Source organism: Hemitrygon akajei, chromosome 5 (genome assembly GCF_048418815.1).
Source record: "Hemitrygon akajei chromosome 5, sHemAka1.3, whole genome shotgun sequence".
Lineage (NCBI taxonomy): Eukaryota > Metazoa > Chordata > Chondrichthyes > Myliobatiformes > Dasyatidae > Hemitrygon > Hemitrygon akajei.
Window position 1 is genome coordinate 145,661,189 of NC_133128.1, and position 25,853 is coordinate 145,687,041.

Genomic DNA, 25,853 nt, shown 5'->3' on the forward strand with positions numbered 1-25,853 from the left:
ACCAGGCAGTCGCGGAGGGAACGATCCCTGTGAAAAGCGGAGAGGTGTAGAGAGTGTTACGACTGTGCCCCAACTCTGAGGGGCCGAAGGGTACAAAGTAGCCCCCTCCTTTTTGAGAATCGCAAGATCGCTATTAATGCGGGTCTGGGACCCAGGAAATGAGAGAGAGACACGCAGAATCCACAAGGGGTTTGGAATGTCCTGGCCCCTCAGCGATACAAAGCCACGGAAAACGGCCATTGTCTCTTGGAGACGGAATTGTGTATTGAGTACTGTACTATTTATTTGAAGCCCTCAGGGAATGACCAAAGTGGGCTAGTTGAGGGATGGCATCATTCCAACCTGATTGACATCTGAGACCCCGTGAGCAAGGATAAAAGAAGGTCTGGGGAACAACCCCTTTAGACGCACCAGGAGAAACGCTAGAAATCCCGTGACAGCGTTTAATAGTGACAGCCGGTGGAGGGCCCACGTGTGTCCTTTCCCGTTGCCGGGATTGGGGCCTTACCACGGAAGACGGCTTAGCTAAAGAAGAGATCACCACCAACGAAATTTCGAAGGATCGACATCATAAAAAGGAAAAGCTGGCAAGTTCTAAAAATCTCTCTTGACTTCAACCAAAAGCTGCAGCCTGAATGAACTAAAGTGACTTTTATATTTCCATTGGACAATACATTATCCCCTAGACAACGATAGAGCTATTTCTTATTGATTATTATTATACCCGCACTTTTAGATTTAGTATTGACGATGTCTATTATCTGTATGTTTGCATTGATATTATTTTTGTGTATTTTTATCAATAAATACCATAAAAATAGTACCATCAGACCTCAACGGACCTCTCTATCTTTGCTGGTAAGTGACCCAGTTACGGGGTACGTAACAAGAGGAAAAGATGTGCTTAGTGGTGGGGTCCTGTTGAAGGTGGTGAATGAATATTTAGAAGTTACATCCTAGTAATTCTGGAATGGGTTATCAATGCAATATTTGCAACACCATGTTCCAATTGTTAGCTCATCAAAATCAGGCTTTAGAATAGTTAGATTCCAGAATAGTTTCAGTGTAACTGCAACTATGTTAGAATGGGCAACAAGAGGTGTTCAAAGCTGATCAATGTATATATGTTTGCAACATATGTCACTTATCCTTTTCAACTGTATGTCTGTGCAAGAATATTTAAAGACAGAGTATGCAGGGTATAATAGCACAGTCTAATTAGGACTAACTACTAAGAAATAGCAAATATCTATTTTTCATTCCAAACTCTTTAGAGTAAAGTTAATATTGGTTGAAATTTTCAGTGTGTGAGTTTCTTTTTTTACCTGCATTTCTTTGATTTACTGAAGGTTTGTAGAGTGCACAAAGTGCATCTGCTGTGAGCCCATCAATGCAGGGCTGTTCCCAAAGGGTTGTGTGATTGAAGGTATCCTAATGTAGTTGCATGTAACATCTGGGATCTTGACTAGCATACGAAATCCGTAAAACTCTTGGTGTGATTTGCTATTCTCCCTTGCAAGCTTGGCCAGGTTTATTTCTGGTTCTGATACTTGATGGTTTTAGCATTTGTAACAGGTTCTGTAGAAAATATTCAACCAGAGCCACAAATATTAGTCATCAGTCATGTTGAGAACTGGTGGCATGATGGATTATGTGGGTGCAGTGATTGTACTTGATAAATAGTAACGAAGAACATTAGCTGTAGGCAAGGGCACTTATTTTTCCAAAAGAGATCAAATTATCAAAGTGGAATAATAATGATTATGGTGAACTGTGAGGTCATGATATGATCATTGTCAACAGAGAATCAAGACAAGATGAGAGGGTTAACTTCTAAGATAAATGTCAAAGTTCAAAATAATGCTGCATGTTTCAAATGATTTTCAATTTTCAACTTCCTGCTGATTTTTAACATTTTTAGTTACTCTGGTGAGTTTTAAGAACTACTGTGATCAAAGTGGAGGTGAGATTTTAGACTTTGTTTTTTTCCCTATTCAGTGGTTTTCCAATAATCTGAAAATGAGCACTGAACTGCTATTGTGATAGATTGCACCTGACATATGGTTTGTGAATAGATTATAAATGGTATGATGACTGCTCGAAGGAAAGGCACATCGCTGATTGGAGCTTATTGAGCTTTAACTCTCCACGTGCTGTAACTGCAGTTTAATCTTGTAACCTGCTTTTGTTCCTTAAATTATAAAAACTGCAAGCACACATAGATACCACAACAAAATAATCACAAATGCAACTGTGAAGATGTGTACCGGTTCATACTTCTAGGTATATTATTGAATTGAATTGACTTTATTACTTACATCCTTCATATGCAGGAGGAGTAAAAATCTTTATGTTACGTCTCTGTCTAAATATGCAATGTGCAATTTATAGTCATTTATACTATGTAATAAATACTATGTATAACAGTTATAATGCAGCTTTCTTACTAGTGAAGCCTTTCTTGGTGTTTCTTTCTCTACCATTTCTTAAAAGGTGTTTAATATTGAGTAAGTTTTGATCCAAAAATATGTCATTTGAGTAAATTGTGGATAAAACTTAACATAAACCTTTCAAAACAAAATCTCTCAAAAACTGTTGACTAGTAGAATCAATTTCTTGGAGCAGAAAAGATTAAGAGGGATGCCTGTTGAGATAAGCAAGATTCTGAGACGATAGATTTTTTTGTTCCTAGTAAATGTGTCTAAAGCTTGAGGATATACAGTTATGATAATGTTTAAAGGGGTCTGAGGAGAATATTTTTTCACCTAGAGACTTTGGAATCTGGAGTGGTAGGGGACTCTCGGAGCTTTTGAGAAATTTTAGGTGAATACATGAATCACCGAACCATAGAAATCTATGGATCAAATACCAGTAAATAGGATTTGTTCTGGATTTGTACATGGTGTTCAGCATGGTGGACTGTGTTGAATAACTTCGACTGTAGCTTTCACAAATAAGAAAATCTGCATCGCTGGAAAGCCAAGCAACACACACAAAATGCTGCCTGGCCTGCTGAGTTCCTCCAGCATTTTGTGTGTGTTGACTGTAGCAATAAATGTTCTAGATAATGGGGCAGAATCTTGTACTCCATTTCCCAAGTTAATTTTCATTGTACTTCACTTCAGAAATTTGGATCAATGTTCTGCTGCTTTATTTGTCACTTAGTGTATGCATTTAAGTTCCCTGTAAAATTTGATTTTAGATATACAAATATTTCAAAAGCAGTTATATATACATTACCCTTTTTCTGAAATTCCATTCAGCAGCTGCTGTTTTGATTTCTTTAATCTCTGTAATTTAATGTCACCCATCATGCTTCTGTTCAGAATCAGAATTAGGTTTAGTATCACCACATGTCATGAAATTGGGTAACTTTTATGGCAACAGTAAAATGAAATGTATGATAAATATAGAATGAAAGCTGAATTACAGTAAATATATATATATATGTGTGTGTGTGTGTATGTGTGTGTGTGTGTGTGTGTGTGTGTGTGTGTATATATATTATATAAAATCAGTGCATGCAAAAGTTTGGGCACCCTGGTCAAAATTTCTGTTACCGTGAATAGTTAAAGGAGTAGAAGATGAACTGATCTCCAAAAGTCATTAAATTAAAGATGAAACATTCTTTTCAACATTTTAAGCAAGATTAGTGTATTATTTTTGTTTTGTACAATTTCAGAGTGGAAAAAAAAGGAAAGGAGCTCCATGCAAAAGTTTGGGCACCCCAAGAAATTTGAGCTCTCAGATAACTTTTATCAAGGTCTCACACCTTAATTAGCTTGTTAGGGCTGTGGCTTGTTCACAGTCATTGTTAGGAAAGGCCAGGTGATGCAAATTTCAAAGCTTTATAAATACCCTGACTCCTCAAACCTTGTCCCAACAATCAGCAGCCATGGGCTCCTCTAAGCAGCTGCCTAGTACTCTAAAAATTAAAATAAATGATGCCCACAAAGCAGGAGAAGGCTATAAAATAGCAAAGCGTTTTCAGTTAGCCGTTTCCTCAGTTCATAATGTAATCAAGAAATGGCAGTTAACAGGAAAGGTGGAGGTCAAGTTGAGGTCTAGAAGACAAAGAAAACTTTCAGAGAGAACTGCTATTAGGATTGCTAGAAAGGCAAATCAAAACCCCCGCTTGACTGCAAAGGACCTTCAGGAAGATTTAGCAGACTCTGGCGTGGTGGTGCACTGTTCTGCTTTGCAGCGACACCTGCACAAATATGACCTTCATGAAAGAGTCCTCAGAAGAAAACCTTTCCTGAGCCCTCACCACAAAACTCAGCATCAAATGTTTGCAAAGGAACATCTAAACAAGCCTGATGCAGTTTGGAAACAAGTCCTGTGGACTGATGAAGTTAAAATAGAACTTCTTGGCCTCAATGAGCAAAAGTATGTTTAGAGAAAAAAGGGTGCAGAATTTCATGAAAAGAACACCTCTCCAACTGTTAAGCACAGAGGGAGGGGCGGTGTGGATTGATCATGCTTTGGGCTTGTGTTGCAGCCAGTAGTATGGGGAACATTTCACTGGTAGAGGAAAGAATGAATTCAATTAAATACCAGCAAATTCTGGAAGCAGTCATCACAAAAAAAAAGCTGAAGATGAAGAGGATGGCTTCTATAACAAGATAATGATCCTAAACAGACCTCAAAATCCACAATGGACTACCTCAAGAGGCGCAAGCTGATGGTCTTGCCATGGCCCTCAAAGTTCCCCAACCTAAACATCATCGAAAATCTGGATAGACCTCAAAAGAGCAGTGCATGCAAGATGGCCCTAGAATCTCACAGAACTAGAAGTCTTTTGCGAGGAAGAATGGGCGAAAATCCCCCAAACAAATATTGAAAGACGCTTAGCTGGCTACAGTAAGTGTTTACAAGCTGTGATATTTGCTAAAGGGGGTGTTACTAAGTACTGACCATGCAGGGTGCCCAAACTTTTTCTTACGGCCCTTTTCCTTTTTTGTTATTTTGAAACTGTAAAAGATGGAAATAAAAAAAGTAATATTGCTTAAAATATTAAAGAAATGTGTCATCTTTAATTTTGTACCCTTTAGAAATCAGGTCATCTTTTACTCGCTTAGCTATTCACTGTAACAGAAATTTTGACCGGGGTGCCCAAACTTTTGCATGCCACTGTAATAGTTAAATTAAGAAAAGTGGTGCAAAAACAGAAATAAACAAGTGAGGTTGTGTTCATGGATTCCAATGTCCATTTCAAAATCGGATGGCAGATGATAAGAAGCTGTTTCTGAGTCTCTGAGAAGAGAGCACTTCCTGGGTGGAGGGGGTCCTTAATGATGGACGTCGTCATCCTAAGGCATATATGTCAAACTCAAGGCCCGCGGGCCAAATCCAGCCCGCGGTGGAATTATCTTTGGCCCACGAGATAATATCTAATTACTATTAAAGCTGGCCCCAGTAATCGAAGCGCCTATGGCGTATGATATGGCTAATGCTGAGTTTATTCAGGTACCAGGTTTTCAGGGTTTTTAGTGTTTATTCGGCAGTCTTGCTTGGCAGTCTTCTTCATAAGAAACGGAATTTGTAAAGTGAAACACTTTGTAGTTATAGCAGAGACTGAGACACATGAGAGCAGGCTGAAAAAATGGAGGCAACGAAAGCTGCGTTCGCACCCGTCCGACTGATCCGGCCCGCATGAAGCTGCATTTTGCTCAATCCGGCCTGTGACCTAAAATGAGTTTGACACCCCTGTCCTAAGGCCTGAAGATATCCTAGTCAGCTCCCATGATGGAGCTGACTAGTTTTACAAGTTTTTGCAACTTAGTTTGATCTTGTTCAGTAACTCTCACATGCCAGACAGTGATGCAGCCAGTCAGAATGCTCTCTACAGTATATTAGTAAATGTTTCTGAGTGTTTTAATTGACGAACCAAATCTCCTGAAACTCTGAATGAAATAGAGACACTGTCTTACCTTCTTTATAGCTGCATCAATATGTTGCACCCAGGTTAGGTCCTCAGAGATATTGCCACCCAGGAACTTGAAATTACTCACTTTCTCTAGTCCACAATCAGCTCTTTGGTCTTACTGACATTGAGTGCAAGGTTGTTGCTGCAACACCACTCAACTAGTTGGTCTATCTCACTCCTATATGCCCTTTTGTCACCATCTGAAATTCTTTTTTCTCCTCATTTATAAAGGGAAAAAAAGAACCCCTAAACTAAAAGAACTAAACTAAAAAAAAAGCAAAGTAAGATTGGGCTGCCATATTTCATCGGCTAAAATTATAATTTCTCGTTAACTCTGCTCCTCTATACCTGAGCAAAAAATTACTAAAAAAAAAGGATTCAGAAAGGGTCAACTTACATCATATGAAAATATTGAATAAGTGGGCTCCAAGTTTCTTCAAATTTAACCAAAGGGTCCGTAGTACCACTTCTAAATTTTTCCAAGTTTATATATGCTATTGTTTAGGAAAACTATTGAAATGTGGTAGGGGGATTGGAATCTTCCCATTTAAATAAAATGGATCTTCTGGCTATTAATGTAACAAATGCAATTAAATGACAAGCTGATGAGGATAAATGACTAGAGTCTATTACTGGTAGTCCAAAAATTGCAGTAATAGGATGAGGTTGTAAATCCAAGCGCAAAACTACTGAAATAACATCAAAAATATCTTTCCAATATTTTCCTAGGAGAGGGCAAGACCAGAACATATATGTCAAGGACGCTACTTCAGAATTACATCTATCACAAACAGGGTTTATATGGCAATAAAAACGAGCTAACTTATCCTTGGACATATGAGCCCTATGAACCACCTTAAATTGTATCAAAGCGTGTCTGGCACACATTAAAGAAGTATTAACTAGTTGCAGAATTTTCTCCCATTTCTCTGTAGATAAGGATATTTGAAGTTCTCTTTCCCACTCATTCTTAATTTTATCAGAAGTACCTAAACGTATTTTCATAATTAAATCATAAATAAATGCTATTAAACTCTTCTGATATGGATTTAAACTTTAAAATTTCTGTAACTTCAATTTGATGCGAAATCGGAAAGGTAACTAAAATAACGTTCAGAAAGTTTCTAATCTGTAAATATTTTAATAAGTGTCTAGGGAAATTATATTTATTAGACAACTGTTCAAAAGACATGAAACAGTCATCCATGAATAAATCACGAAAACCTGTTTTCCATAAGAGGAAAGCTTGTTCAATTCTAAATGGTTGAAAGAAAAAATTAGATATAATAGAACTTGACAGAATAAATTTATTTAATCCGAACAATTTACAAAATTGAAACCATATTCGTATTGTATGTTTAATTATTGGATTTATCATTTGTTTATTCAATTTAGTAAATACAAAGGGAAGCGCAGACCCTAAAATAAAAGCCAGTGAAAACCCCTGTACAGACTCCCACTCGAGGTTCATCCATCGGGGACATTGATTTTCATCCAGCTCTTGTATCCAAAATGCTAAATATCGAATATTAATCGCCCAATAATAAAATCTAAGATTCGGCAAAGCCAAACCACCTTCCTTTTTTGATTTCTGTAGATATTTCTTACTTAACCTGGGATTTCTATTCTGCCATATATATGAAGAAATTTTAGAATCAATGATATAAAAAAAAGATTTAGGGAGGAAAATTGATACCACTTGAAATAGATACAGAAATTTAGGTAAAATAATCACCTTAATAGCATTAATTCAACCAATCAAAGATAAGGACATTGGGGACCATTTAGTGAACAGTTCTTTCACATGGTCAATTAAGGGTAGGATATTAATTTGAAATAGATTCTTATGCTTCTTAGTAATTTTAACCCCCAAATAAATAAAATAATCAGTAACCAATCTAAATGGTGATTGTCTATAATTTGGAACTTGCACATTTAACAGGAAAAGCACACTCTTATTAAGATTCCATTTAAAACCAGAAAAACTGCTAAACTGTGCAAGTAGTGTTATTACTGCAGGAATGGATTTCTCTGGGTTAGAAATATATAGTAACAGGTCATTTGCATATAGTGATACCTTATGCGTCCCATTCCCATGAATAATGCCAAATATATTGTGTGAATCACGAACAGCGACTGCCAAGGGCTCCAGGGCAATATCAAATAGTAAAGGGCTGAAAGGACAGCCCCGTCTAGTACCTCAAAAAAGCCTAAAAAAAGGGGATCTCTGATTATTGGTAAATACAGCAGCCAGAGGTGTGTGATATATCAATTGAATCCAAGATATAAATTTTGGGCTAAAATTAAATTTCCCAAGTATATTAAATAAATAATCCCATTCAAGTCTGTCAAACGCCTTCTCGGCGTCAAGCGAAATAACACATTCTGGAGTATTAGAAGTAGTATATACAATGTTCATTAACCTCCTAACATTAAAATGTGAATAATGATTTTTAATAAATCCTGTCTGATCTCCGGAGACAATTTGTGGCTACCTTCTCTAATCTAATTGCTAATACTTTGGAAAAGATTTTAGAATCCACATTCAACAAAGATCGAGGTCTGTATGATGCACATTCAGTGGGATCTTTATCTTTTTTAGGAATTAAAGAAATAGATGCTTCATAAAAGGATTGTGGTAATTTACCTACAAATAAAGCATCTTTAAAAATTCAACAGAAACAGATTTTCAGTAAATCTGACAAAGATATTAAAAATTCAGCTGTATACCCATCCGGGCTAGTGCTTTACCAGAGTTCATTGAAAAAACTGCTTTCTTTATTTCCTCTTCAGTAATGGGTGCATCTAATGCTGACCGTTCATCAGCTGGTAAGTTCGGAATATTCAGTTTCCTTAAAAATTCATGCATTATGGTAGGATCATCAGGAAATTCTGATAGATATAAATTAGTATAAAATTCTTGAAAAGATTTATTAATTTCATCATGGTCAACTGTCAAAATACCATCCCATCTACAAACTTTATTAATCTGACATTTCACCAGAACAGCTTTCAATTGGTTAGCCAATAAATTAGCCGATTTATCACCATGTATTATAAAATTGACTCTTAGTTTTAAGTAATTGATTTTCAATGGGGGATGTTAATAACAAACTATGTTGCATCTGGAGTTCAACTTTCTCTTTGTAAAGCTCCAAATTGGGAGCAATAGAATTTTTTTGATCACTTTCTTTAATCTTAACCAATGTATGTATTTCACTATTAATTCATCTTTTCAATCCAGCAGAGTAGGAAATAATTTGCCCACAGATAAATACTTTAAAGGTATCCCATAATATCTCACTGGAAATTTCTTCCATTGAGTTAAATAAAAAGAAAAATGCAACCTGTTCTTTAATGAAATTAACAAAATTTAAATCCTGAAGCAAAATAGAATTGAACCACCACTGTCCAGTACTAAAAGTTACATCACTTAACTTAATTGATCATTTCAAATGTGCATGATCAGAAATGGCAATTGCATCATACTCACAGGCAGTGACAGATGAAACTAGTCGAGAATCAATAACGTACATGAGAAAAGAAAGAGAGCTATTTATCATTAGGATGTAATAACCTCCAAATCTCTAAAATTCCCGAGTCAACTAAAAAGGAATTCAGATTCAGTTTATTGTCATTTAGAAACCACAAATGGAATGCAGTTAAAAAATGAGACAACGGTACTCCAGAATGATATCACAAAAGCATATGACAAAACAGACTACACCAGAAAATCCACATAATGTTTGGCAATCCCCAATCCAGAGTCCGGAGAGGCTGCTGCGTATTAATATCACACTACTGTCTTCGTGTGTTCCCTGGAAAGGAGCTCCAAATCCACCAGACAAACAAGACCAAAAACTAAAGCTACAAGACCTGCACAAAACCACATAGTTACAACAATGCAAACAATAGCATAACTGATAAAAAAAAACAGACCATGGGCACAGTAAAAATAGTCCAAAGATGTTAAAGGACTATAAGTTCAAAAGAAATCACCACACAGTTTCCACAAGTCCCCAGGATCCTGACAGACTCGCCATCCCACACCAGTGGCAGAATGGAATACCCCCACTATGGACATCCACGGTGCCACCCAACTCAGCCTCACAGACGCAGCACACACTGAAAGCGACCTGACCGCAGCAGACTCCGAGTCCATCGAACCTCCGAGCTGACGACCATCCCCTCCGGCACAGCTTCTCCGAGCACCATCCTCTGCCGAGTGTATTAAGACGGCCCCGCCAACGCGACCCCAAGGACTGGGGGCCTGTTCTTCCCAACAGAGTCCCGGACCTCCCAGCAGCAGCAGCGGCAAAGAAGGTCTTCCTGGAGATTTCCCGATGTTCCTCCGTGCTCCCACATCCGTTTTCAATCGATTATGATTGCGCACGGCACCCCACTTCACAAATAACAGATAATCAGCTCCAGAGTGGCCGCTGCAAGCTGCGTCGCGCCACTATCTTGGAATCCCTTCCCTTAGAATTAATAGAAGTAGCAGATTCATTTGGAAGTACCTGATTGGGTGCAGACCTATCCATCATAGGATTCAAACAACAATTAAAGTCTCCACCCATTATTAATATATATTCATTTAAATTGGGAAGAGATACAAATAAATGCTTAAAGAATTCAGGATAGTCAGTATTTGGTGCATAACCATTAAGCAAAACTACTTTTTGGTTATAAAGTTAACCAGTAATTAATAGAAATCTACCATATGGATCTGAGATTGTATCATATTGAACAAATGAGATCGAAGGGTCTATAAAAATGGAAATGCCTTTCACTTTGGTCGATGAGTTTGAATGAAACTGTTGATCTTTCCAAAACCTACAAAAACGTTGATTATCCTCCTTCCTCACATGAGTCTCCTGCACAAAAATAATCTGAGCGTTCAATCTATGAAAAACTTTAAAAATCTTCTTCCGTTTAATTGGACGATTCAAACCATTCATATTCCATGAAACAAAGTTAATATTATCCATTTTCCTTAAACAAACTATATAGTATGTAAAGGGTTAACCGTATTGCCTAGGAAACTCATGAATCAGGAAGAGGGAAAAAAATTTAAAGAGAAACCGGAAGTTACGACAATACAGACATTTTTGTAGCTTTAAATCAGCCCAAATGAAAAATACTGAACTAAAAATAGCCCCTGGCCCCCCACAAAGCCCCAAAACCTGGTCAATAGGCAGCCAGAAAAGCTATCAAAGAACCTCCCAACCCCCATCTCTCTTGACGGCAAGTCTCCAAATTAAAAAAAAATTAAAAAAACATTGCGGAAGGAATGCCAAACACAAGTGAAGTGAAAAAAAACAATCATTTGCAGAACATTTTAAAAGACAAGGTCTGAAAAAATAAAACAGAATACAATCTTAATAATATTTCAAGAAAAAACAAATAATCACCAAGTCAGAGTCTTAATAATTTTCTAAAACAAACAATTAAAAATAAAAAATAAAAATAATAAAGGAAAAGGAAGGGAACTTTAACATAGAAATATAATAAACCTCCATCAGCCAAAACAAAGTACCAGAAGAATCAGCCCAAGGGCAAAGCTCTACAAATTTAAAATGTCCGAATCTATAAGCTGGTTATTAACTAATAAACCAGGTGTATACAAACATAAAGGAATGGTAAATTTATTAAACATCTGAGCTCAAACAATGTTCCTTGAGAAATTGTGCATCCTCCACGGATTTAAACCATTTCAACAATTTATCAGGTAAGACAATTCTTAAGCAAGCAGGGTATAGCAGAGCCATTCAGAGATTCCTCTGATATTATTCCAACATCACCGATTCTTTCTTGCATTACCTCAGGACAATAATCTTCAACCAGACGAACCTTAAGATTTTGATGTTCAATAAATAATTCCTTTCCAATGTACAATTTGAATTAAGTGCTCCTTAGTACTCACATAGTGAAATTGGAGAATCACAGGGCATGGTTTTATCTCTTTTGACGGTTTTGGTCTTAATGCCCGATGTACACGGTCGAGTACCGGAGAAGAAGAGAAGACCTCCGAGCCAAAGACTTCCATTAAGAACTGAGAAAAAAATTTAGTAAGGTCCCCGCTCTTAACGTCTTCACTGAGTCCTATTATTCGCAAATTCTGTCTGCGACTACGACTCTCCAAATCAATAACCTTAGCTTTATACTGCTCCAATGTATGAGTAGTCAAATTTAATTTCTTTTCCAAAGAATTCAGTGTGGAATCTCTCTGTTTCCCAGCTTCAATAAGCTCTGAAATTTGCCATTGCTGTTTTTTGTTCACTTTTTCAAGTGCTATTAGTTCACCTTCGTTCTCCTTTAACATTACTTCCAAAGCAGCGAATCTCTTGTTGAGTTTTTCATCTAATAAATTCGAGATAGCCTGCAAAGTAAGTTTAGGCTGTTTAGGTTGTTCGAAAGCACCTTCCCTCTTCCGGTTTCCATTACTGATTTCCTTGCCTTCGGCTAATGCCTTTCTTGCTCTGGAAGTCATTTCCATCGATTAAAATTCAGAATTCAAACATATAAAGGTGTTAAAAACATTTTGATATATATAATAAAAGGGTGTTAAGGAAATTGAAAAATGACTAGAGCAGAGCCAAAATGCGACCTACTCCATCTAGCATGGCCAAGAGAGTGGCCATCTGAAATTCTGCCAACAATACTTTATTCTCTTAATATACAGTACAAATGTCTACTCTTTAGAAAACTTCAGCTGATGTTCCAGTAACACCGTAATGTTCAAGCAAAAGTCATCGGTTGGACATTCATTCTTAGTGAGCATAGGAATGATCACTCTATGTTCTTTTTTAATGTTAGAGTGGAGTGCAGATCCAAGTGGAAAAATACTATGTACGTTAAATGTCACTCCTTTGCTTGCTATTTTAACAGATATTAATTTGCCATATTAAATAGCTAATAGAAGGAAAGGAAGAAATATGGCACAAGCTAAGCATTTGTCCACTTAAAATGATAATCATAATTATAAGATTTTGCTTCTCTAAATATAAAGTGAATTAAAACTTATTAAAATACAAACTTCTTAAAAGGATGTGTTTTCCAATGCCTCATTATGATAATGTTTATAATTTTACTTGCACAATAGTGAGTTTCTCAATATCAGCACTTAAGAGAATCAACTCCAAAGCCTTCCTTGTGAATCTACTTTCAATTGATGTCATCTATATCATTTTAATGTTCTTTCTGCATTAACTAGGTGTCTTCATTCTATGGAAACAAAAGTAACTTTTAATGTTAAGGGTTAGGGTTAGAGCACGTCCAGAGGCAAGGAAGCTTGAAATTTAGATAGAATAAACCATTCAGTCATCGTAATTTGGCCAAGGTAAATGAAAATCTCAAGCTCTATTTACAGTGATCAAGATGGCTGAATAAGTAAGTGCTTGACACCAATATGTAACACAGAAGGGTAACAATGTAATCTCAGCTCGGAGTAGTCAGGCTGAACTGTAGAGAAAAACTGGGTTTGTTTCAATGTTTTCTATAAACTGTACCTGATATTTTAAATTTTATATCATGATATAAATCTGTACAAAGTAAGAAAATGCAAAACAAAACCTATACTTTCATGGTTGGTACATTAGGAAATGTAAACCATAAATATAAAAAAGAAAACACTAACAAACATAGCAACATAGCCATTCACATGGCTACCTGAGGTGTTATATTGTTTGAGGGTCTTCCCCCCCCCCCACCAGTTCTGCCCCTCCATGTGGTAGCTGGAGGAGACTATATGTGGTCCTTCCCCACAGAGCCTTGGTATTGGCTGCTCTGCATTTCAATGTATCCCTCAGTGTGTAAAACAGCAGCCTGATCTGAGCCATTTGGCAGCATTCCCTTACAGGCATCTCTCTGTGCTGGAAGACCTTCACCGAGTTGATGACTTTCCAGAGATACGTAATGTTGATTTCAATGTGTGTTGCCAGAAACAGTCAGTCGATCAGAGGGTCCTCTGTCATCATTTGCTGGAGATAAACTGGAACAAAAATCCTTGCATATGTCTCCACACCCTCTTAGTAAATCCACATTCTGCAAGCAAAGAGTTGTGTGACTACTTCCCCATCGCAGCAGTCCCGAGAGCAGTGTATATTAGAGGTGATATATCATCCATAGAGGAAAGCTCTGACTGGGAGGGCACCTCTCACCACCAGCCAAATGAGGTCTTGGCGCTTGCTCAAATCTAGTGATGAAGTGTTCTGCCAGATATATTAGACTGTTTGCTCACAGAATCTACTGTCCGCAGTACATTCCATGCTGACAATTGCCTAATCAACTTGTGATCAGAAGTATTTAATTGGAAGAACTCTTCCACAAAGAACAGGTAGAACATTGCATGGTAATGGGGCCAGGCCCATTTTACAATGCCATAACCTGTACATGATGTCCAAGTGATGGAGATGATGTGAGATTTATAGTCAGCATCAGCTAAGGAAGGCAACATCATTATGTTTTTGTTCCCGCAGGATGGTATGGAAAATTGGGTTTGTGGGGGTGGGAATTACTAGATCTCATGAAATATTTTCATCCCAGTGATGCTGAAGTGATCAGGAGATGCCACTCAGAAGTTTATCAGGAAGTCCGAATTTAACTGAGACGAAAAGAAAAAAACGGATACATTGGCCCTTCTCTTTGTTTTTGTAAGCCAAAAAGATGTTCAATTCACAGGCTCGTTAATTGAAACATAATTGATTCTAGGATTTGATTCCTGCTTGGCTCCCCTAATTCTACTCTTCATAAGCCCTTCAGTCCATTTCCTAACTCCACAAAGTTCCTTTCAGTCTACACAGACTGATGAGTAAGTAGAATCTTATTTTAAATATTTTTTTTCATTTTCAAGTCTTTGTCTGCCTCTGTAATCTCCAGTAATCGTTTAAATATTTGAGGTATCAATGCTTCATTTTCAATTCAGAAAATGAGAGCACGCATGAATTTCATTGTCCCAATATTAGTAGCAATTCCTTCATCACCCAAGTCTCTTTGCTGCAGTTTCCACTGAAAATCTTGCCACCACTCTATTTTTTTTTTGGTGGATGGGTTCCTTAAAGCCTGTTTCTTTGATCAGAATTTTGATAATCTATCCTAATATCTCATCCTGCAACTTAACATCAGGTTTTTGTATGGCAACATTCCTTTCCGGTATCCTGAGACAGTGTTGCTTTGGCAGTGGTGCTATACAAATTATATCGTTACTTGGTAAAGTTTTGTACTTTCTGGGCATTAAGCAATATCAAAATTTAATGTTCATCATTTATTTAAACAATTGGGATGAGAATGCACAAGGTAGCATTAGCAAGTTTGTGGCTGACACTAAAATAAACGCAATCATGAATAGCAAAGAATTTTCATGGGATTTTGATCCGTTAAGGTTAGTGAGCCGAGGATGAACAAATAGCATTACATTCAAGTGTGTGAGGTGTTGCATTTTAGGAAGTTAATCCAGGGTAGGATCTTCACAGTAAATGGAAGAACCCTGGAATATGTTGTACAGGGACTAGGTGTACAAGTACATGGTTCCCTTAAAGTGGCATCACAGTTCGACATGATGGTGAAGATGGTACAACTGAGCAGGTGCGTGGATGCTGGTGAGTTAGACCGGCAGGAAGAATTTAAAAGGAGAGCATTTTTTCTGCAGCGGTTGGATCGAGGCACAACTGTGCAAGCACATGGACGGCAGTGAGTTAGATGGACGGGAAGAATTTAAAAAGAAGGCAGCTTTATAGAGTGTGTGTCAGATAAGAGGGAGTCAGAGTAGGAGGGCTTTGGCACAACAGGGCTTCGGCGATATCAGGTCAAGGCGAGGTAAATTACTTGTGAAGGGTAGGAATAGGAAGTATGTCTGCGAGGCCGGGGTTCTGCACTAGTGTCAGATGTGGGATTTCTCAGCCTCCCGGATGGCCACATCTGTACCAGGTGCATCGAGCTGCAACTCCTTAGGAACTGGGTTAGGGAACTGGAGGTGCAGCTTGATGACCTTAATCTGGTCAGGTAAAATAGCGAGGTGATAGATAGGACCTATAGGCAAGTAGTCATGCCAGGGCCTTGGGAGGCAGATAAGTGGGTAACAGTCAGGAGAGTGAAGGCCAAGAGTCAGGTACTAGAGAGTATGCCTGTGGCTGCCCCCCTCAACAATAAGTACTCTTGTTTGAGTACAGTTGGGGGTTGGCCTACCTGGAGGAAGCACAGAGTCTGGCCATATGGCTCAGGGGGGTAGGGAAGGAAAAGTATGGCAGCAGTGATAGGGGACTCTATAGCTAGGGGGTCAGACAGGCAATTCTGTGGATGCAGGAAAGAAACACGGATGGTAGTTTGTTACCAGGTGCCAGGGTCTGGGATGTTACTGATCGCGTCCACAATATCCTGAAGTGGGAAGGTGAACAGCCAGAAGTCATGGTACATATTGCTACTGACAACATACATAAGTAAGAAATGGGAGGAGGTCCTGAAAACAGACTACAGGGAGTTAGGAAAGAAGCTGAGAAACAGGTCCACAAGCACCACAGTAATCTTGCGATTACTGCCTGTGCCACGTGACTGTGATAATAGGAATAGAGTAAGGTGGATAAATGCGTGGCTGAGAGATTGGAGCAGGGGGCAGGGATTCAGATTTCTGGATCTTTGGGGCAGATGTGCCCTGTACAATAACGATGGGTTACACTTGAATCTGAGGGGAACCAATATCCTGGCAGTGAGGTTTGCTAAGGCTGTTGGAGAGAGTTTAAACTAGAATTGCTTGGGGATGGGAACTGAACCGAAGAGATGGAGGAAGGGGCAGTTGGCTCACAAATAGAGAAAGCTTGTAGGCAGTATGAGAGGCAGATGACAGAGAAGAGATGTGCTCAGACTGATGGTTTGAGATGTGACTGTTGTAATGCAAGGAGTATCATGAACAAAGTGGTGAGCTGAGAGCATGGATTAGTACTTGGAGCTATGATGTTGTGGCCATTACAGAGACTTGGATGGCTCAGGTGCAGGAATGGCTACTTCAAGTGCAAGGATTTAGCTGTTTCAGAGGGGGTCAAAAGAGATGGGAGCATGGCACTGCTGATCAGAGACAGTGTCACGGCTGCAGAAAAGGAGGAAGTCATGGAGGAAATGTCTAGTGAGTCTCTGTGAGTGGAAGTTAGAAACAGGAAGGGGGTCAATAACTTTACTGGGTGTTTCTTATAGACCACCCGATAGTAACAGGGACATCAAAGAGCAGATAGAGAGACAGATTCTGGAATGGTGCAATAATGACAGGGTTGTTGTGATGGGAGATTTTAATTTCTCCAATATTGATTGGCATTTCCCCAGAGCAAGGGGTTTAGATGGAGTGGAGTTTGTTAGGTGTGTTCATGAAGGTTTCCTGAAACAATATGTAGATAAGCCTACAAGAGGAGAGGCTGTACTTTATCTGGTATTGGGAAATGTAATCTGGTCAGGTGTCAGGTCTCTCAGTCGGGGAGCATTTTGGAGATAGTGATCATAATTCTATCTCCTTTACCGTAGCATTGGAGAGGGATAGGAGTAGACAAGTTAGGAAAACGCTTAATTGGAGAAGGGAGAAATATGAAGCTATCAGGCAGGAACTTTGGAAGTATAAACTGGGAGCAGATGTTCTCAGGGAAATACATGGCAGAAATGTGGCAAATGTTCAATGACATTCTGCATAGGTACATTCCAATGAGACAGGGAAAGGATGATAGGGTACATGAACCATGGTGTACAAAGGTTGTTGAAAATCTAGTGAAGAAGGAAAAAGCTTATGAATGGTTCAAAAAACTAGGTAATGATAGAGATCAAGAAAATTATAAGGCTAGCAGAAAGGAGCTCAAGAATGAAATTGGAAGAGCCAGAAGGGGCCATGAGAAGGCCTTGGCGAGCAGGATTAAGGAAAACTCCAAGGCATTCTACAAGTATGTGAAGAACAAGAGGATAAGACGTGAGAGAATAGGACCAATCAAGTGTGACAGTAGAAAAGCGTGTACGGAACTGGACGAGGTAGCGGAGGTACTTAATGAATACTTTGCTTCAGTATTCACTACAGAAAAGGATCTTGGCAATTGTAGAGATGATTTACAGTGGACTGAAAAGCTTGAGTATGTAGATATTAAGTAAGAGGATATGCAGGAGCTTTTGGAAACCATCAAGTTGGATAAATCACTGGGACCGGATGAGATGTACCCCAGGCTACTGTAGGAGGCAAGGGAGGAGTTTGCTGAGCCTCGTGCAATGATCTTTGCATCATCAATGGGGACTGGAGAGGTTCCAGAGGATTGGAGGGTTGCAGATGTTGTTCCCTTATTCAAGAAAGGTAGTAGAGATAGCCCAGGAAATTATAGGCCAGTGAGTGTTACTTCAGTGTTTGGTAAGTTGATGGAGAAGATCCTGAGAGGCAGGATTTATGAATATTTGGATAGGCATAATATGATTAGGCATAGTCAGGATGGTTTTGTCAAAGCAGGTCATGTCTTATGACCCTGATTGAACTTTTTGAGGTTGTGACTAAATACATTGATGAACGTAGAGCAATAGATGTAGTGTATATGGATTTCAGCAAGGCATTTGATAAAGTACCCCATGCAAGGTTTATTAAGAAAGTAAAGAGGCATGGGATCCAAGGGGACCTTGCTTTGTGGATCCAGAACTGGCGTGCCCACAGAAGGCAAAGAGTGGTTGTAGATGGGTCATATTCTGCATGGAGGTCAGTGACCAGTGGTGTGCCTTAGGGATCTGTTCTGGGATCCCTTCTCTTTGTGATTTTTATAAATAATCTGGATGAGGAAGTGAAGGGATGGGTTAATAAATTTGCCGATGACACTAAGGTTGGGGGTGTTGTGGATAGTGTGGGAGGCTCTCAGAGGTCACAGCAGGACATCAATAGGATGCAAAACTGGGCTGAGAATTTGCAGATGGAGCTGAGGGTCTGAGTTATAGGGAGAGATTGGACAGGGTAGGATTTTATTCCTCGGAGATTAGAACTCTGAGGGGTGACTATATGAAGCTATATAAAATTATGTCTGCCACAAATCAGTTTTTTTTTCCAGGGTAAGGGAGTTTGAAGCAGGAGGACATACGTTTAATGATTAAAAAGTACCTGAAGGGCAACTTCTACACAGAGAGTGGTTGTATATGGAATGAGCTTCCAGAGATCATGGCAGGTACAATAACAATACTTCAAAGGCATTTGGACAGATATATGGATAGCAAACGGATGGACCAAAAACGGACAAATAGATTGTCATGTTGGTGAGCATGGATGAGTTGGGCTAAAGGGCCTGTTTCCATGCTCTATGATTATGATTCAAATACAGTGCATCTTTGTGTTGAGATTAGAAAGCCTGATATAAGAAAAAATATGCTTGCATTGGAGAAGGTCCAGAGGAGGTTTATGAGATGATTCTGGGAATGAAGGTGTTAACTGAGCATTCGATGGCTCTGGGTCTGTACTCACTGGAGTTTAGAAGAATGCGGGGAGGGTCTTATTGAAACCTATTGAATATTGAAAGGCCTAAGTAGAGTGGATGTGGAGAGAATGTTTCCTATATGTGGTTAGTCTTGGACCAGAAGGCACAGTGTCATAATAAAGGGACATTCATTTAGAACAGAGATGAGAAGGATTTGCTTTAGCTAGAGGGTGGTGAATATGTGGAATTCTGTGCCATGGATGGCAGAGGAGGCCAAATCATTGTGTTTATCTAAAATGGAAGTTGATAGGTTCTTGGTTAGTCAGGGCATTCAAGGTTACAGGAAAAAGGCAGGAGAGTGGGTTTGAAAGAGATAATAAATCAGCCATGATGGAATGGTGGAGCAGACCCAATGGGCCGAGTGGCCTAATTCTGCTCTTATATTTTATGGTCTTATGATTAGAATTTAATGGATTAATTAAAATTTTATGCATCATGAAACTTAATATTGTCCATTGTTACCGATTGTTACAAGCTGAATGCAGGCCCAGATTTGAAATAGATTTCTAAAAATAGTCTTGACAGTGTTTTTAATAGCAAATAGCACATAAACAGCATTTTCTTCTGTTTCTGTAGTGTGCATCAAACTCCTTTATGTAGCACAGATTGTTCCATAATTGAAACTTGGCCAGTTTTGAATAGCAACAAACACAATGTTGTTTAGCAATGTTTAGCAAACACTGATGAGGTGAATGATATGAATCAGAATAATTGAGTTTTCATGATCTTGAGGGCAAAATACTATCCAGCTCCCAAATAAAGCATGTTTTTTTTCTAATGCAAAGTGAATTTACAGAAATCTTTACTTTCTGTGTGGGAATGGATCAGTAGAACATATTATCGGCTATATATAAAAGTCTGAATATATAACAATTTTATCCAAACATCAAAGTTGCCTGCTGTGCCAATTGTGTCCACACTTGGCAAACCAGTCCACCAGACTGCGCTCCTTCTCCCCACATCAAAACAGAAGTTGACACGTGAGGATCCAGTACAAAACGTTGTTCAGTGCTGGTCTGAGGAAATGCATGAGATTCTACATGACTGCTTTGGTCAGTAGACTTGTCAATGTTCAAAGACTTAGCAGCCAGCTGAGATGAGTATGTCACTGCCATCATGGACTTTATCAGCAAGTGTGTAGAGGTCTGGGTACCAAGGAGGAAAATTTGGGTGTTTCCAAACTGGAAGATCCACTGTCTACAAAAGTCTAAGGCTGCAACATTCAAATATTCTCAAATTATTCTCTCAATTACCTCTGCAACGTGCTTACCCACTGTGTGCACATTTGTAAAAGTAAATGAGCTGTGTACTTAGGTCTGGAAAGAGCCATGCTATCAATAGGCATATAAACAGGAGGAGGCTATGCAGCCCCATGTTACACATTCTTGGAGAGCACAAGTGTTCAAAATTGAGAGCTTCTGGCACTGGTAGACTATCACTTAGTGTAACACTATTGCAGCACTAGCTGTAAGATTCTTTGATTCCTGACGTCCTCTGTAAGGAGTTTTTACATGTGACTGTGTGGGTTTCCTCCTGGTGCTCTGGTTTCCCCACACATACCAAGGATGTATGGTTAAGATTAATGAGTTGCGAGCATGCTATATAGGTGCAGAACCATGGTGACACTTACAGGCTGCCCCCAGCACAATCCTCACTAATCTGATTTGATGCAAATGACACATTTCATTGTATGTTTTGATGTACATATGCAAATAAAGCTAACTTTTAATCTTTCTCCTTTAATGCCCTTTGACCTGGCTACCACTCAGTGATAAGTAATGATTCAAAGTTCTCAGTACATTTATTATCAAAGTATGTATATACTATATATAACCCTGAGATTCATCTCCTTACAGAATCAAAGAAACCCATTAAAAAAGACCATTAGACACTCAATGTGCAAAAAAAAACAAATCATGCAAACACTAAAAGTAAGCAAATAACATTCTGTCATTCACAAAAATGAGTCCACAGCCACGAAGCCAGTCATCACTGCAGTCAGTCCAGGAAGCCATTAGTTGCAGGGCACAGTCTTAGTCAGGGTAGAGACAAGTAAATCTCACGAGCAGTGAGATGAACACTGGCCTGTCCCTCTCCTCTGGCCCCAACATCCTGACCGTTTCAATCTGGTCCAGCACTTAAATTGGCCAAACCTCAGGTCATTCCTCACTTTACGATCCAGGCTCTGCCGCTTTGATAAGCTCTCAGGCTGTTTCAGTCCATACCCAAACTTTACTGTTTGGCCCAGTGCTTAAATCAGCCATACAGCAGGTCGTTTCTCGCTCTCTGGCCAGGACTTTGCTGCCTCGACTCTGCCTTGCCTCAGTTCTGCCATGTTGAGTCACCTCCAAATCCGGTCCAGCAGTGGCCAAACATTGGCTCATTCGCCGTTCTTAAGCCAGGTCCCTGCCGCCTCATTTCGGCTCGTACCCGCCGTGCTACAACCATGAGACTTCACTTCGCGCCACAAAAAAAGCCAGGTCATAAACTGGTTCAAAAGCTCAACTACGAAAGGGAAGTTACAGGCTATTGATTGCCATGATGGTAAATGAGAAAATGTGTGATTAATAAAGTAGTTAGTAGTTTTGTTTGCTGCCAGCAAGTCATCACTGTGCTTCAGCACCGCCTTTAACCAGAAGATCATTTTAATCTCTGTTCATTTCACCTGCAGTTGTGGCCATATCTACCACTCACATTGTCTCCAAAGTAAAGACTGTGGAATTCAAATTGAAGGACAAACAAGATGGACTTGCTACAAATGCAACTCTGGTAATAAAGGTGGAAGGTGCCGAGATTTGGGATTAGATGTCAACAGGGGACGTAGCATTTCCTTGGCACAGGTAAGATGCTGTAAAACAGAAGATGTTCTTTTGATTTCCATCAACCTTCCTCAGTGGCTGTACTGTTGTTTACATGACAGTGAATGCAGTCTTCCTTTTCCTGAGTATTTTAAGCTTTTCTTTAAAATTAGTAAAATTTCCTCTGATATTTCAATCTACCCTGCCTTACATATGATGATAATCTGCAGTCGGAATAGTATCTAGGGCACAGTGCACCACACAGATGCTCATTTGCTCAGTTCATTAATGCATTAAGCTGCCAGGCATAGGAAAGCATAACAACAGTTCATTGGATGAGAAATATAAACTCTTATAATGTGACTTTCGGAGGAAGTTGGAGCGGAGATACTTCTGTGTTCATCACTATGTTTTGGATGCAGTTGGCATAACATCTGTTCTGGAAGGGATGGCTGAGAGAAGATAATAGGGGATTGTATTTACTTTCCAATATTATTCCTCATCTTTGAATGTATTGCAATTGTATTGTTTACCACCAAAGTACTGAAAGTCGATAGAATCTTTGTACAACCTGATGGACTAGATTTTGCTTCGATTGCTGAATTCTATTACTCTGAGCTTCCTTAATCTGCAAAATCTATTTGTATTGACTCCCTTTTTTTCTCGATGATCAGTGTTCAGTCAACTTCCTGGATCAATACACTGAGCTTATAGCTAGTTTGCTTATATGGGCTCTATTAGTAAACTAATTTTTCAAATATCCTGCACACTCAGTGGCCACTTTACTAGATAAACCTATATACCTGTTCATTAATGCAAATATATAATCAAGCAATCATGTGGCAGCAATTCAATGCATGAAAAACTTGCAGATATGGTCAAGGGATTCAGTTTGTGTTCAGACCAAACATCAGAATAGAGAAGAAATGTGGTCTGAGTTAGCTTTACCATGGAATCATTGTTGCTGCCAGATGGGGTGGTTTGAGTATTTCAGAAACTGCTGATCCTCCTGGGATTTTCACACACAACAGTCTCTAGAGTTAACAGAGAATGGTGTGAAAAACAAAATTATAACATCCAGTGAGCGGCAGCTCTGTGGGTGGAAATGCCTTATTAATGAGAGAAGTCCGAGGAGAATGGCCAAGCTGATTCAGGCTGACAGAAGGCAATAGTAACTCAAATAACCACATATCACAACAGTAGTGTATGGAAGGGCAACTCTGAATGCACAAAACATCAAACGTTGAACTGGATGGCTATAGAGGCTGAAGACCATCAAAATATATCAAAGCTTCAAGCCAGTGTTTCTTTATAGAATGAGTTCAAAGCACAGTTGAATTTGAAAGTTTCTTTTCCTTAGACAGTTCCTTGAGATTGAGGATCTATTCCAGTTCTGTGAGCTATGAAGTGGGTGATGAGACTAATGTGGGTACCATGGTCTCTTTCACAGATGATGCAGGAGGTTGCTGGCAAGATAGGTGGATTGATAGTTTGTGAGCTGATATTCTGTGCTGTATACTCAAGGTCTGTGTGAACTCTTAATGTAAGGCCTCATTACAAATGTCCCTTCTGCATTTTGGGGTTCATGGGCCAGAATTCCCAGGAATCAGTGAGATGTTGCATTTCTTCAAGGAGATTTTCAGCATATCATTAAATCTTCTGTTTACCAGGTAATCTCTTTCATGCTGTCTTCTGAGAGTCATGGAACACTGTAGCACAGAAACAGGCTGTTCTGCCCATCTAATCCATGCTGAACTATTAATCTGCGTAGTCCTTTCGGGCTGCACCTGGAACGTAGCCCTCCAAGCCTATCCCATCTATGCACTTATCCAAATTTCTCTTAAGTATTGAAATTGAACCGCATCTACAACTTGCACTGACAGCTCAGTGCACACTCTCACCATCCTCTGAGTGAAGTTGTTCCTCCTCATGTTCTCCGTAAACATTTCACCTTTCACCCTTACACATCTCTCATAACCATAATCTTTAGTTCTAGTCTCACCCAATTTCTGTTTTGGGAATCTGGTATCCAAGATGTCATTGATCTTGCATGTCCACTGTAGACAGCTGAATGTAACTAGGTACTTAATACTGAGGTGTTGGCCTTGGAAGAAACTAAGATGATAGTTTGCTTGTTCTTCAGAATTTGGAGGATTCTATGGAAACAGTGTAGGTGATATTTTTCCAGCACTTTATAATGCCCACTGTATATTGTTATGTTCCCAGTAACCGGGTGACTTACCAGCAAAGATAGAGAGGTCCGCTGAAGTCTGATGGTACTATTTTCAAACATTTTTATTTATAAAGGGACACAAACATATGGTTAATACAAAACATTCAGATCATATACATCGTCAAAACTCAATCTAAAGCACAGGTATAGTAATAATCAATCAGAAATAAGGTCTATCGTTGTCTAGGGGATAATACTGAGTCCAATGAAATATAAGAGTCACTCAAAATCTGCAGGCTTTCCCGTTTTGGGAACCGCTGGCATTTCACATGTTGGAGAGAGAGAGTGGTGAGAAAGAAGGAACACTTGCCCGTCGTCTTTGCGAAGCAAATCCCTGTTGTTAGTTAAAACGGTTTTCCTTTGGTTTCAGCCACAGACTCCCGATCCAGAATCTAACGCACGTGGCTTCCTTCAAAATGGCTTCCCGCTCCGACGGGAAGCGCTATCGTGTCTTCCTAGTGTCTCCTTGGTGCGTCTGAGGCCCCGCCTCGGCAGTCCACCTTTTATCTGGACTGGCAGGGTTGTAGATGTCAATCAGGGTGGGGGTGAGGCAATCTTTCCCCCATCACCCAGCCCACGTTGCCCTGAGGGTTTGCACGTAGTCCAGTCCCTTATTCCACAAAGGTGTCTCCCAGGACAATGGCCATGTCCGTGGCTTTTGTCTGGCTGAGAGGCCAGACCACATTCCAAACCATAAGGCTTCTCTCTCTCTCTTGCGATTCTCACAAAGGAGGGGGCTGGGGTCATAACAATATAATCCAGATCTGAAAAGCAGCTAAGAAGGCAGCTTATTAAAAGCGAAGAAAACAAATAAATACCCAACATAAAAATTACTTAAAATGCAATCATAGGAAAAAAATACTAAATCCTGTTATGCTCAGCCATCCAAATAATTCATTTATTCCATCACGGTTTCCATAATCATCTTTCTCTTCAGCCTTACTTTTAGATAAGGTTTCATTCCCTCGGAATGCAATAAATTCTAGGAGTCCATATTACAATCTTGGCTCAGAGCATAAATCACTCTCAACTTCATGTATAAAGATGACTAAAACACAGATATATCCATGATGGTGAAAACTATTGAAGACTTTTTTATAGCTGCAGTTACAGCCAAATTGTTTTTTGACATTGTAAGCAATATCACTATCAGTTGCATTCAAATTTTTAAATTTAAAAAATAAAGTTAAAACTAACTATTTTTGTATGCATTTTTAAAAATTATTCAGAGTCCTAGAACACTACAGCACAGAAATAGGCCCTTTGGCCTACCCAGTCCATGTCGAACTATTAATCTGCCAAGTACCATCGATATGCACTCAGACCATAGCCCTCCATACCCTTTCCACCCACGTGGACCTATCAAAGTTTTTATTAAATGATGAAATTGAATCCACCACTTGTACTTGCATTTCGTTCTACATCCTCACAAC

General features: G+C 39.2%; 1 protein-coding gene across 2 annotated transcripts in view; it reads left to right on the forward strand.

Annotated features, from left to right (window-relative positions):
• vps8 (VPS8 subunit of CORVET complex) overlaps window positions 1-25,853 on the forward strand; it is a 618,230-nt gene that overhangs the window by 395,677 nt on the left and 196,700 nt on the right. For both annotated transcript variants that reach the window (XM_073046772.1, XM_073046773.1), the window contains exon 43: window positions 22,061-22,229. In XM_073046772.1, coding sequence (XP_072902873.1) covers window positions 22,061-22,229 — 169 coding nt within the window. The remainder of the gene's footprint in view (window positions 1-22,060; window positions 22,230-25,853) is intronic.